We start from the raw sequence: 13,481 nt of genomic DNA, 5'->3' as shown, positions 1-13,481 counted from the left end.
TCACTCCATCGGTCGGGGGCAGAGTCGTCATGCAAACCCTGACTCTTTCAGCCCAGAGTCTGTGTCCTGTAGTTTCTGGGGCTTCCTGACCCCTGGCAAGAAGTCTGCTTCAAATCCTGACTCAATAAACACGCAGGTGTCAATATTTAACCAGGATCAGAGTTACACCAGCCAAAGACATACCTGTGCTCTATGACATAGTCTCTAATATGATTTCTTCTAGCTGATTTTGGAAAATTTCTGGCTGCAGCTACTACATCGCTTTCGAGACTCGTAATAGCTTATGACCTGCAGTTGGATGATCATTGTGGCTGTCGTTTCTTCCCTGCCCCAGGGAAGCCCTTTCTAAGGTGTGCACAGTGTCTCCGTTGAATCCTAGGAAGTAGCCAGCACAGGCGCTGCGACCCCATTGCAGAGGGGAGAAAACTGAAGACCAGGGGGTGAGGGCTGGGGCAGGTCCTGCGGGGGTCCCCCAGAGAGCCCTGGGATTTCCCATCTAGAGACGGGCTGAGGACAGACCCAGGTACAACTGGCCTTGTGTGGAAGAAGCTCCAGGCTACAAGGTGCTTTTACTGAGCACCACTCTTTGTGGGCTGTCCCATGCCTCACAGCATACAAGTTTAGGTCAGACTTCACAGGCAGTAGGGGAGTTAGGAGCCCTCTTGTTGTAGATAAGGCAGCTGAGGCTCAGAGAGGTCGGGTGACTTGGCCAGGGCCCCCCAGCCTCTAAGAAGCCCTGTCTGGTTTGGGTCTGCATTGTGTTCCCAGAACCAAGCTCAGAGCCTGAAACATAACAGGGGCTCAGTACACGCGTGGGCCTGGCGGACCCCAAAGCCCTCTCCCTCTGCCGTTGCTCTGTGATTTCCTCATTCGCCCCCTCCCTGGGAAGCACGGTCCTGGGGCTGGGCAGGCTCCAGGGTAGTTTGGGGCTTGCTCGGGTTCTGCCTCGGCAAGGGTCCCTGGGGTGGGTACTCTGCTGAGTTTCGGTTCCAGGTCCCTGCACGCTAGCTGGGCCCTGCCCTGTCAGCTGAGAGGGAGGGAGGGAGGGATCTAGACCGCTCCCCTGGGCTGGGGTGGAGGAGCCTGGCCGGCGCCTATGCTCACAGGGCCTCTCCCACCCCTTGCCACTCCTGGCTCGGGCCTCTGGTGGGGCCCGAGATCTCCGGTCCTACCTCCAGCCTGAGTCGAGTTCTCACTCCTGGGGCTCCCTCCACCCAGGGAGCAGGCACCTGCTGGAGAAGCGGTGGGGGGCCGGCGGGGTGGGGGGAGAGGGCTGAGCCTCAGGGCTGAGATCACACTTCCCCTGGTGGAAAAGAACAGACTCAGAGCCTTACACCCTCGGTTCTTTTTGGAATGTGCATTGCCCCAGAGAAAGGAGGTGAGGTCCCTGGAGTCTTAATACTAACCCTTCCTTCCTTGAGCAGAAAAGGATCTGACCCCCAGCAGGAAGCCCAAAGCTGACTCAGGAGATGGTTCTGGACCTGGGAGGGGAGGAGGGGAAGGATGAAGGGCTAGAAGCCAGGGCAGAGAGCCAACAGCTGGCTTTGACAAGGCACCGCATGGTTTGGAAAGTGCCAAGTGTCCCAGGGGTGTGGCATTTTCACCTCCACCCTCCTCCCTGCCCATCTGGGCCCCACCCCTCCTAAAGAGCTGCTGACTCAACACTCCCTTCCTCCAGGAAGCCTTCCTGGATTGATTTTATCCTGCATTGCCTGGCATCACTTTGCATCCTCTGTGAGGGAAGGAGGTAAGAGACTGAGACCCAGCTTGGTGTAAACTCACACTCCAGTCATGAGCCTCCACATCACGGAAGTGAGCTTGCACATTGCAGGAGGCCCCAGCTGTCGCTTGTTTTCTATCTCATGCTCAGATGTTGGGTCCCTCTTTGGAAATGGCCGTCAGCAGGAGTTTGCAGATGAAAACACACACACACACACACACACACACACACACACACACACACACAACTACTTGATCATTTTATCTTGTTTTTTGCCAGGAACAGTAAACGTTTCTAAAGTGAATTCTGGTGGATGCCTAATAATGTTAACCCACCCACCCAACTCTCCCACCAGAACAAGGGAGTCCTGTGGTCAAATAGATCTGGGACTGTGGGGACAGGGGGTGCCAATTTCTGTTGGGCAAGCCTTCTCAGATCTTTAACAGTCTGTGCACATTATGAATCCCTGAGCACCCAAGGTTTTCCAAATTTACTTGACCTCCCAACTTTTTTTTACAGTGAGACATCTCATGGGCCTAGACTGCTACTGAGTACCCTTTAGGAAATGCTGGGACACAGAATATTCTAGAAAGGGCAGACCCAGCGTAGCAATCACTTGTAGCAATAGCACAGTGTACTTCCATGGTCTGAGGGCTAAAGGTCTGTGCTAGACCTTTCTGTGGATCTCAGCACATTCTCAAAACAATTGGTGATTGTATGATTCTGGAAGGAAGGAGGGAAGAGTATCTAGGTCATTTGGTGTGTTAATTCGTGATAACCTCCCAAGCCATGGGCTTATATTACCTGGAGTGATGTTCAAAATATTTATCAGCCCCTCAACCCACGTGGCGCAGGCATTGACCAATATGCAGGCATACCTTGCTTTATAGCCCTTTACTTTATTGCACCTTGTAGATACTGCATTTTTTTCTTCTTTTCTTTTCTTTTTTCTTCTCTTTTCCAAATTGAAGGTTTGTGGCAACCGTGCATCAAGCAAGTCTATTTATCGTTGCTATTTTCCTGACAGCTTTTGCTCACTTTGTGCCTCTGTGTCATATTTTGGTGATTCTCACAATATTGCAAACTTTTTCATTGTTATTTGTTATGGTAATACATGCTCAGTCATTTCAACTCTTTGAGCATCAGATGATGATTAACATTGTTTAGCAATAAGATATTTTTAAAATATTTATTTATTTATTTATGATAGACAGAGAGAGAGAGAGAGAGAGAGACACAGGAGGAGGGAGAAGCAGGCTCCATGCAGGAAGCCCGACGTGGGACTCAATCCCAGGACTCCAGGATCGCACCCTGGGCCAAAGGCAGGTGCTAAACCGCTGAGCCACCCAGGGATCCCCGCAATAAGATATTTTTAAAAGACATGTACATTGTTGTTATAGATATAATACTATTGCACACCTAGTAGACTACAGTATAGTATAAACATAATTTTTTAATTTTTAATTTATTTATGATAGTCACACACAGAGAGAGAGAGAGAGGCAGAGGGAGAAGCAGGCTCCATGCACCGGGAGCCCGATGTGGGATTCGATCCCGGATCTCCAGGATCGCGTCCTGGGCCAAAGGCAGGCGCTAAACCGCTGCGCCACCCAGGGATCCCATAACCATAATTTTTATATGCACTTGGGAAGCCCCGAATTCCCTCGACTTGCTTTCTTGTGGTGGCTGGAACAGGACCCGCAGTATCGCTGAGGGGTGCCTGTGTTGGAGATCAAGATGTAGTGAGATATGCAAAAAAAAAAAAAAAAAAAAAAAAAAAAAAAAAGATGTAGTGAGATGCCCTGGTGAACTGTGCATGAGTCCTTTACTCAGTGAACTGTGGGGAGACCTAGAAGACTGGAGGGTAGGAGACAAGATCTCTTGGGTGTTGAGGTGAGAGGCTTCTGGGGGGCTTAGGACAGCAGCTTGCTTACCAACCAGACTGGAAATGTCCCGCTATTTTGACAGCTTTGTGGATTTGCTCGCGCTGAGTGTAGGCCCTGACTGGACCACAGTAAACACCCTTCCTGTTTACCGGGAAGAAGCAGAACGCTGGTCACTGCCCAGGATCACATTGTGGTTTTATTTGCAAATTGAGAAACAGACCCGGGTAAAGATCAGATCACGGACTTTGAAGTCAGGCAGTTCTGAGTGTGAATCCCAACTCAGGCTCTTCCTTGCCGCCTGTCTTTTGCTCTCTTGAAATCTCAGTTTCTTCATCTGTAAAATGGGCATAACCATACAGTTCGCCTCATAGGGATGTTATGAGGATCAGATGAGAAAATGCCTGTCAAGCACAGCCCCTGGCCTCTGTATGGGAAGCGCCCCACAAATGGAAGCCCCCATCAATCAGAGCAGTGGGGTTTATTATCAGCAAGACTATGGGATATTTTAGCCTTCTTTTGAGGAAGACAATACAGGTTTAGGGCTTCCTATGCTCAAAATCCATCTTTTTTTTTCTGGACATTGTTGGATATTAATTAGAAGAGTGAAACTGGGAACATATCATGGGAAATATAAACGGGAATAGTTTCAAGTTGCCCACCGATGGATTTCTGCAACGTGTCCCTCTGAGCAGGTGTCCTCAGGACTCGTACCGGGAGAGCCCTGGAAGTACAGTCAGGCAATCAGAATTGAGCAACACGTTGTTCCCGGACAGGTCATCCAATCTAACTCAGCCGAGCTCTACCTATCAACCAATCAGAACTCAGTAATTACCCATTCCCTAGCGGCTCTTGATCAGATCAGTATCCAGATCTTCAGCGTCACCCAGTGAGGACCCAGAAATGCCCTGATCCCGGGTGGATTGTTCAGTAAGAACGTGGATCTGTCTCGGGCTGGCCAGTCGCACCTACAGGCTGTTGGTCTGATCTCCACAGAGCTGAGTTACTATGGTGAATTAAGAGAGCTCTGTAAAAACTTAGAGGTCTTATAAAATGGTAAATCATAATCAAACTTAAAATTGATACTAAAATTATTTATGTTGTTTATAACAAATACTGTTTCTTTTATTATTTTGTTAATAAAAACGTTTTAAATGGCTACGCTCGCTGTTGGAAGGCCTCTGGGAAGGACATGCAAGGAATAATAAATTGGAAACATGATTTCAAATGACAAAAGCAGGCAATGCTCCTCATGGATGACTTAGCCGAGGCCCTCACCAGCCAGGAGCTGCTTCTGTCGCCTGGGTGGCTTTGGCCAGTACCTTCTCAGTGAGAATGGCCTTGGTCACTGCTGAGCGAGCTGGCTGCCCACTGCCCACCAGTCAGTGCAGGTGAGGCCTGCGTCTCCAATTCAGAACAGCACCGCCTCAAAGCCAATCACCTGGAAATGGGGGCTGGGCTGCCCAGAGTTGCCCCCAGTTGTCCGAGCAAGCGGTTGGGGGTGATTCCCAGAGGAGTGGTATGCACAGCATGCTCCTGGCTGATGGACCCAGCATACTTATCACTGCCCAGATAAGGCCTGGTTAGTTACTGACCAGAGAATGAAGGTGACTGATTCCTTGGCATGAACTGCTGCCTCTCAACAGTCCAGGGGTCCTTGCAGTCTGGAGGCCAGTTCCTTGGCCCACCCCACAAAGAGAGCATCCACCACTACAGCAAAAGGGAGTTGTTCAGACCTTGGGATGGAAACTCTGGGGCGGCCCCCAGCACCTGCCCATCTCAGTTGGCTTGAGGGGTGATCCAGCTGCAGAGGCAGAGGGTTGAGGGCTTGGGCAGTGAACAGGGGCATCAAGTATGCCCGAGCCCTTGGCTGTGCTTGCAAGGCTCCCTGGGCAACTCTCTCTCCCTCTTTGACCTTGGTCAGATGAAGGTGCTAGAAGATGTGATTGCCAAGGTCCCTCAGACTGCTTCTCAGCCCTGTCCTCACTGTCTGGCACTGCCCGGGTCCTTCCTCTGCCCCTCTCCCAACAGTCTCTCCCTCAACCAGACAGATGTCTGCCCTGACTCCTGAACACAGCAGGTGCAAGTTCCCATCTCAGCTCCATCTGTTTTTGCTAGGACGTGTGCAGTAGTCTCTCAACTGTCTTCCTGCATTCACCCTGCTACTCTCCGATTTTTCTTCTTATGATAGCCAGAGGTGCCTTTTCAAAATATAAATCTCATTATCATATTACCCCCCACCTCCCCCTCAAAACCCCTTTGGGGTCACACTGCCCTCAGGATAGAGACAAAATCCTTCCCACGCTCTACAGGGCCCTGCAGGATCTGGCCTCTGTCTACCCTGCCTGCTGCTTCTGTGCATGTTCTGTCCTCAATCTCTGCAGCCACATCAATTCTCTTTGGGTCCCCTGCATTCCCTGTGTTCTTTCTCACCACAGGACTTTTGCGCAAACTGTATCCTCTCCCTGGAATGCCCTTTCCAGCCCTCATTCCACCCCTTCACCTAGTTGACTCCTGCGTATTCTTCATCTCTCAACTCAAATGACACTTCTTCAGGGAAGCCCTCCCAGATCCACCTCCTGACTAGGCTCTCAGAGGATGTCACTTATGTGATTATCCTTCTCCTTGGGGGCAAGGGTCACTCCCCCTGGCATCCCCCGAGACCCCAGCACGATGTCTGGCTCTCAGACACTCAGTAAAGGTTTGTTGAATTTTTGTATTTAACACATACTTGTTCATAAAACGTTGGCCCATATAATGTGTTCTCATTTAACCTCCCTATGACCTTGCAAAGTAAGCAGGGTGTGGAGTATCACAATCTTTTTATAGAGGAGGGCACTGAAGCTTTGAGGAACAGGCTGCTTTGTCTAAGATTACTGAGCAAGGAAATGGCCAGGGTGTAGGATTGGAACCCAGCTCTCCCACCGACACTTCTCACACCTGGCCTCGTTCTCCTGGGACCCCAACCCTTCCTTTACTACCTGCAGAACATTACATTTTTATCATTTGTTCTTTTGCATCCACTGCTAAATCTTCCATCTGGCCTTTTATGGTTCTGGAAATAAGGGTCATGGGCAAGGTGAGAGGTAGACAGGGCCTTGCAGGTGCGGGTCAGGTGCCTCGTTTACACAGGCAAGAACCAGGGTACAGAGCGCTGCCCCACAAAGCATCCTCATTCACCGAGTGAACACCATGCCCTGAGCACCGGCCATGTGTCAGCCACTGTTCTCAGTGCTGATGGAATAAGACAGACTCGGTCCTCCTTGATCTCCAGTTTCCAACATTCTAGAGGAGAAAGAATAAATAAATACGAAAATTTCAGAATATGGTATGTTTTATAAAGAAAAAGAATTTTTGGGATGCCTGGGTGGCTCAGTGGTTGAGCGTCTGCCTTTGACTTGGGTCATGATCCTGGGGTTCTGGGATTGAGTCCCACATCAGGCTCCCCACAGGGAGCCTGCTTCTCCCTCTGCCTGTGTCTCTGCTTCTTTCTGTGTCTCTCATGAATAAATAAATAAAATCTTAAAAAGAAAAGAAAAGAAAAAGAATGTTTAAGGGAGAAGGCATAAGGAGTGATTGTCCGTGGTGGTCATAGAGGGCCTCTCTGAGGAGATGACATCTGAACAGAGACCTGATGGGAAGGAGAGAGTAACAGGAGGTTCTGGGTGAGGAGAACATTCCAGAAAGAAGAGACCGTTAATGCAGAAGGCCCAGAGGGCAGGCCCAAGCGCCTAGTGCCCAGAGAGCAAGTGTGATGGTGCAGAAGGAGAGGTGAGCCGGGACCAGCCACATGGGATCTTGAGGTCATGGTGAGAGTAGTGACTTTTAGTTCTCGTGCGATGGGAAGCCAGCGGGAAGATCTGAGCAGGGGAGTCCTGGAATCTGATGCACACTTGTAAAATGCCACTCTGTCCACCGGGTGCAGAGGGACTGTGGGAGGGTGGACAGGATGACCGGCTAGAAGTGACTGGTCATGTGGGTCAGGCTGTGGGGCGGTGAGAAGTGACCAGATGGGGTGGATCTTCACAGCAGACCTCCAGGCGGTGCGGATGAATAGGATGTGGGGCATGAGGGACAGAGGAAGCCAGGGTGACTCCTGGAGCAAGATTCGTTCATTCATTGAGGAGAGAGAGAGAAAGAGAGAGAGTGCCAGTGTGCACAAGGTCGCGGGAGGGGGAGCAGAGGAAGAGGGAGAGAGAATCCTTTTTTTTTTTTTTTAAGATTTTATTTATTTATTTCAGACAGAGAGAGAGAGCACACATGAGCGGGGGCTAGGATGGTGGGGAAGGGACAGAGGGAGACACAGACTCCCCACTCAGTGGGGAGCCCAATATGGGACTCGATCCCAGGACCCTGAGATCATGACCTGAACTGAAGGCAGGTACTTAACTGACTGAGCCACCCAGGCGCCTCCGGAGAGAGAGAATCTTAAGCAGGCTCCATGTCCATACGGGGCTCCATGTGGGGCTCGATCTCACAACCCTGAGATCATGACCTGAGCCCAAATCAAGGGTCCGACACTGAACCCCTTGAGCCACCCAGGTGCCCTGGATTTGAGCAACTTTTATTAGGCTGGGGAGCCTGGGAGGGAGAGAGATGGGGGGGGGTGATGATCAGAGTTAAGTATGGGGACATACTACGGTTTGAGATGTCGAGAGGCCCCAGTGGCCCAATGGAGTGGGCAGGTGCGTTTGTGAAGCCTGGGGTCGGGGGTCATGAGCATAGGATGGGACCAGGGAGGCCACCTGCCTCCTGACTCCAGTGCTCTTTCCGCCATCTGTCTGTCTGTCCCGCCCTCTCTGGCTGCCGGGGCTCTCCCGTGGGAGCAGGCCGCAGAGGCGGGCCTCTGGGGTGACGCACAGCCCTGCCCTCCGTGGTCCCCCCTGCCCCGGCCCCGTTCCCTCGGCAAACAGCCCCAGGCCTCCTAGGCCGCTGTATTTCAGAAAAGCGTTCCAGTTTGGCAAAGCAAATAGAGCCGAGGAGAAAGGCAACACCTTGCATAATAGCACCAGGCCCCCAAAGGAGATTTTCTTGGCCCTGCCTTTAACTTTCCCAACTGGCCGCAAGCCAAGAATGTGTCCCATAGTTTCTTCCTTGGTCCCTCCCCACCGCCCACCCCATCCCCGGTGTCTGCAGTTCCCAGAGTCCTAATCTCCCATCGCAGGGGTGGGAGACCTCAGAGATGGCCCGGGGGTACACAGCTGGCCTGGGCCATCCTCCTCCCTCCCGCCCAGCCCTGGGCTTCGGGCGGAATGGTGGGAAAGAGTGCGCCATCTGGAGCAGAACCGCAGGCATGAGAGTCCTAGCTTGGCAGCTGTGTGACCTCAGGCAAGTTCCGTCCCTCTCTGTGCCTGAGTCTCCCAGGATGATGACAGTATACCGGCAGGTCTGGGGTGAGGAGTGAATGAGCGGTTAATATGTGTAAGGCTTGGAAGGGTGCCTGGACATAGTACGTGCTCAGTAAGTGATGCTGATTATTATGATCAGCTGATTCCTGGGCTTGGTCAAGATAAAGAACACAGGCCCCGGAGTTCAGGTACCAGCTCCACGACTTGTCACTTAACCCCTGGGTGCCTCACCTCTCTGTAGCAGAACCGTGCTCGCAACTTGTCAGGCTCCTGGAGGCGCTGTGGGTGCAGCCCTCACCAGCGCCTGGCACAGGGGCCTGCGTGCCCGGTGGATGCTGACTGGTGGGAAAGCAGTGCGCTTCCTTCCCTGGGCTTCCAGAGCTCGGCCCAGGCCTCTGACCTCCACGGGCCAGGCTGCGATTCACTCGCTGGCAGACATCCCGACGATGCTTGAAGTTCCGCCACGAAGGCCTTGCTTCCTGGAGGTGACACTTTGCCATCGTTAGAGCACAGCTCGCGCAGGAAGGGGTCACAGTTTGGTCTCCTGTCATGTGAAGACCTCAGTGTGAAGATGTTTGTGAGCTGTTTTCCTGAGAGGGTTACGGGAAGGGAAAGCATGCTCTCCATCACGCCTCTCCTCTGGGCTCAGACCCACAGGCCCTCCTGTCATCTGCTGGCCCGGCCCAATCCACCTCTCACCGCACCTGTCCTGCACGACCCTAGGCCCACCAGGACGTCTTGGGCTTTCTGACCCCAGTGCCTTTGCTCATTCTAGTCCCATCACCGAAATCACATCCTGTTCCCTGTCCCTGTTCACACTGCTCCTCGCCTCTCTCAGATGGTCTCTATCAGGGTTTCTGAGCCTCGGCACCTCTGACATGGGGGTACAGATGGTTCTCTGTCGTGGAGATTGCCCTGCACGTTATAGGATAAACATCCTACATCAGCCTCCCTGGCTTCTGCTCACTAGAAGCTGGTTGCATCTCTCCAGCTGTGACAGCCAAAAATGCCTCTAGACATTGCCAACTGTCCCCCAGGGTGCGGTGGGGTTGAGAACCACTGGTGTACAATATAAGCAAGGAGTTTGGGGTTGGCTGGGCCTTGGCTTCCTACCCTGGCTCTGTTCCTGCTAACTGTGGGAGTGGGCGAGAGCTGCGTGAGCCTCGGAGTGCTCAGCTGCAAAGTGGGCGCGAGGAAGCCTGTCCTGCAGATGACATTTTATTTTATTTTATTTATTTTATTTTATATTTTATTTTATTTTATTTTATTTTATTTTATTTATTTTTTATTTTTTATTTTTTTTGCAGATGACATTTTAAAACAATCCCATAATAGGTGTCTGGAAAATTGAAGCTAAAATCCAAGTGGCTACCATGCCATTTGACTTGGGCTCCATTCCTTCTCCCAGCCTCCTCATTTCAGGGAACGGCGCCCCTGTCCCTCTACCCAGTTCAGTCGGGCCCCAAACTCTGGAGTCATCTTTGATCTTGACACCCCACATTGCCCATCGGCAGATGCTGTCAGTACCTCCCAAACCGCCCTAGTGTACCCTTCTCTCCACGTCCACTCGTGTGCCCCCTGTAGCAGCCTCCCCCCTGGCCTCCCCGTCTCACCCCTCCTGGTCTAATTTGTGGTCCACACAGCAGCCCTAGGGGTCTCCTTACAACAAACTCAGTCAACCTGGAGTCAGTCACCGACTGACCTCTGACCTCTACATCGGCTGACCTCTACAGCCCTGCCACCCTGGCCCTGCCTGGCTGCCCCCCGCCTGCCCAGCAGGTACTGTCCACACTGGCCTCTTCCTCAGCTGGAACTGTGACCACGCTGACATGGGCAGAGGCCCTGCCCGGCCCCCCGGGGCCTCCACGCTCACCCGGCTGGTGTCCCCACACTAGTCACATGCCTGCTTCCGTGCGGTCCTGGGGGGGCTGACCTGACCCCTCCCCTGCCACGGCCTCCCCCCCTCACCCCGGTTACTCTCTTGATCCCTTTATCCCACTTTATTCTCTTCGTGGCCTTTATCATGATCGAAACTCTGCTCTTTATTTATTTACAATCTTGCCTCTTCACTATCTTCCCCAACCAGAATGGTCAGCTTCTGGGGAGAGGGGACCTGTCCTGCAGGCCGCTGCATCCTCAGGACCACCGACAGGCATCCAGTAAATGCTCTGTGATGACAGGTATCCAGCCGCAAAGCATCATCCCATCCTTAAAACACAGTTCACGCATCATCTTGCCCCCCCGCCCCCCCGCCCCTAATGGAAGCTCTACTTCCCTCCTCTGGGCCTCCAGAGCTTCTGTATCTCTCTCCAGGGAACAGGGGCCCATCTTCCTAGCTCAGCAGTGAGCTCCCCGAGAGCAGGGACCAAGTGCTTATTCCTGCACCCTGCGCAGAGCTCGGCACAGACAAGCTTCTGTATAGATACAGATAAGGACGGTGGGTGCCTAAGGTGGGCTGGGAAGGACTCTGTGGTTTGCTGATGGGTTCAGAAGCCTGGCAGACAAGTTGCATGTCTTGCAGTTGCAAGACAAGTTGCAAGTTGCAGACAAGCTGCTACAGCAGCTTAGGGATGCTGCAAATTCCTTGACGTTCCTCTTGCAGACAGACAGGGTCTAAGGTCCCTTGAACTTGGTGGGCTCATGACTGCTTTGACCAACAGAATATAGCAGAAGTCTGGGTCGGGCCTGGAGAGACTGTAGCTTCTACTTGCTGTCCCGTGGAGTCTCGAGCTGCCATGGGGGCAGCTCTTACGACCTTGGCTGGTGAATTCTGGTGCGCAGGCCCCAAGACTGCGTGGAGAGGGAACACCACCCAGCCGAGCCCAGCCTCACCGCCGCCCCCACGGAACCGCCAGGAATGTGGGTGAAGCTTCAAAGGAACCCAACTGCTCCTGAACCAAACAACCTCAGTCATGCCATCTAGAGCCAAATTGTTGCCCTGCTGACCCCTGCCTGAATGCCTAGCCCACAGAAGCATGAGATATAATGAAATGTTTGTTTTAAGTCACCAACTTTGTAATAGGTTATCAGGACATATGTCAACTCAGTTGGAGGCAGCTGCACAGGCGAGAGTGAAGCTGTGACTGGTGGGGAAGAAGGTTCTGTGATCCATTAGTGATGTCTGCCGTGAGTATAGGAGGGAAGATGGGGCGCTACCTGTGGCCGCACTTTTCATATTCCCGGTGGATTGTGCCAAATACAGTAGGACATGATTTTATTTCATCCTCGAAGGTAGAGCTTATCATCTCCATTTTACAAGTGAGGAAACTGAGGATCAGAGAGATTTATAAAGCTTGCTCAAGGTTACTCAGCTCACAGGGGGAAGAGTAGGTAAGTTCTGTGGCTCCAAAATCTGCACTTTTCCCACTAAATGAGGCAAGAACACAAAATTCTCCTCGGACACAGGTTTTCAAACCTCCCCCTGTCCTGATTGATTGCTGACCCCTTGCCTTGCCTTCTGTTGTTTTTGCCAGCCCTCAGACCCCACAGCCAGCCTTTACTCCAGGGCTGGAGACAGCTGGCGCTGAGCCAGCCTCACCAGGGCCCAGAACTGCTGGGTTTCCCCTCCTGTCATGGGAGGCTGGCGCTTAGGTATCTCTCAAGGGTGGAACCAGGCAGGTTTATAAAGGGCTTAACAAAATACCCGTTTCACAGCTCCAGGAGCCGGGCAAAGCCGAGTGCTCCATGCAAGGTTCTTCGAGAGCAATCGGGCCAAACTTTCTTGGGGGGGAGTTGGAAGCCCTGGTTGGGGAGGGGGAGGAGGCCCCACTCAACCCCTTCCTGGAGGTGTGATCTTGAACAAGTGACTTAGTTTTTTTTCGTCTGTCAAGTGAGGAGTGTTCGACCTCCCTTGCATGGTAACTTTGAAAATGAAAGGATTTAATGTTAGCGAATTTCTAGAACAATGGTTAGCACACATGGGTGTTTATTAAATATTTCTTGATGAATTAACGAAATGTCGGATAACTCTTCACTACGTTGAGGTCCATACCCCGGTCTGGACGCCTGGGTCTCTACTCAGTGTGCCTGGCCGGAAGTAGGTGCCTAACATGTATTTACTGAACAAATTCTTCTGAGTCCAACCTAAGGTAGTCATTTCCAGGCACCATAAAAAATGATATAATACATTCCAGAGCAGACAAAATTTATTCAGGTGACGATAGCACTTCTGCTCTTCAGACCCCATATCAGGCAGCCTAATCTGTGAACCAGGAAGCAAGGAAAATAAAAAAAGACCTCTGGACATGCAGAACAGGCAATGTAAAGTTCATGCACCAATACCTATGACTTTTCTCCTGGAGGTACCCTCTGATTCTCATGCTTAACCCAGTTTGCTCTCGATTTACAAATAAATCCAACAAGCATCACACGGTGGCTTTAAAGCCCGCCCCAAACTAGAAGAAGCTGGAGATAAAGAAGCCCCCAGAGATGGAGAAGTGCTCAGGCAGGAGTGATTCCAGTGGGAAATCGGGCTTCACATCCGTAAAAGAGGAATGATAACAAAATTCAGTAAAACTCCATGGTCATGCA

General features: G+C 51.8%; 1 protein-coding gene across 1 annotated transcript in view; it reads right to left on the bottom strand.

The window, feature by feature from the left end:
* The window catches only part of IFNLR1 (interferon lambda receptor 1), a 42,782-nt gene extending 33,331 nt beyond the window's left edge, over positions 1–9,451 (bottom strand). The window contains exon 1 of the mRNA XM_038529594.1: positions 9,352–9,451. Within this exon, the coding sequence (XP_038385522.1) occupies positions 9,352–9,451 (100 nt within the window). The remainder of the gene's footprint in view (positions 1–9,351) is intronic.
* Between the last annotated feature and the right edge of the window lie 4,030 nt (positions 9,452–13,481).

Source organism: Canis lupus, chromosome 2 (assembly GCF_011100685.1).
Source record: "Canis lupus familiaris isolate Mischka breed German Shepherd chromosome 2, alternate assembly UU_Cfam_GSD_1.0, whole genome shotgun sequence".
NCBI classification, from domain to species: Eukaryota; Metazoa; Chordata; class Mammalia; order Carnivora; family Canidae; genus Canis; species Canis lupus.
This window is presented reverse-complemented; position numbering and strand designations above follow the sequence as displayed.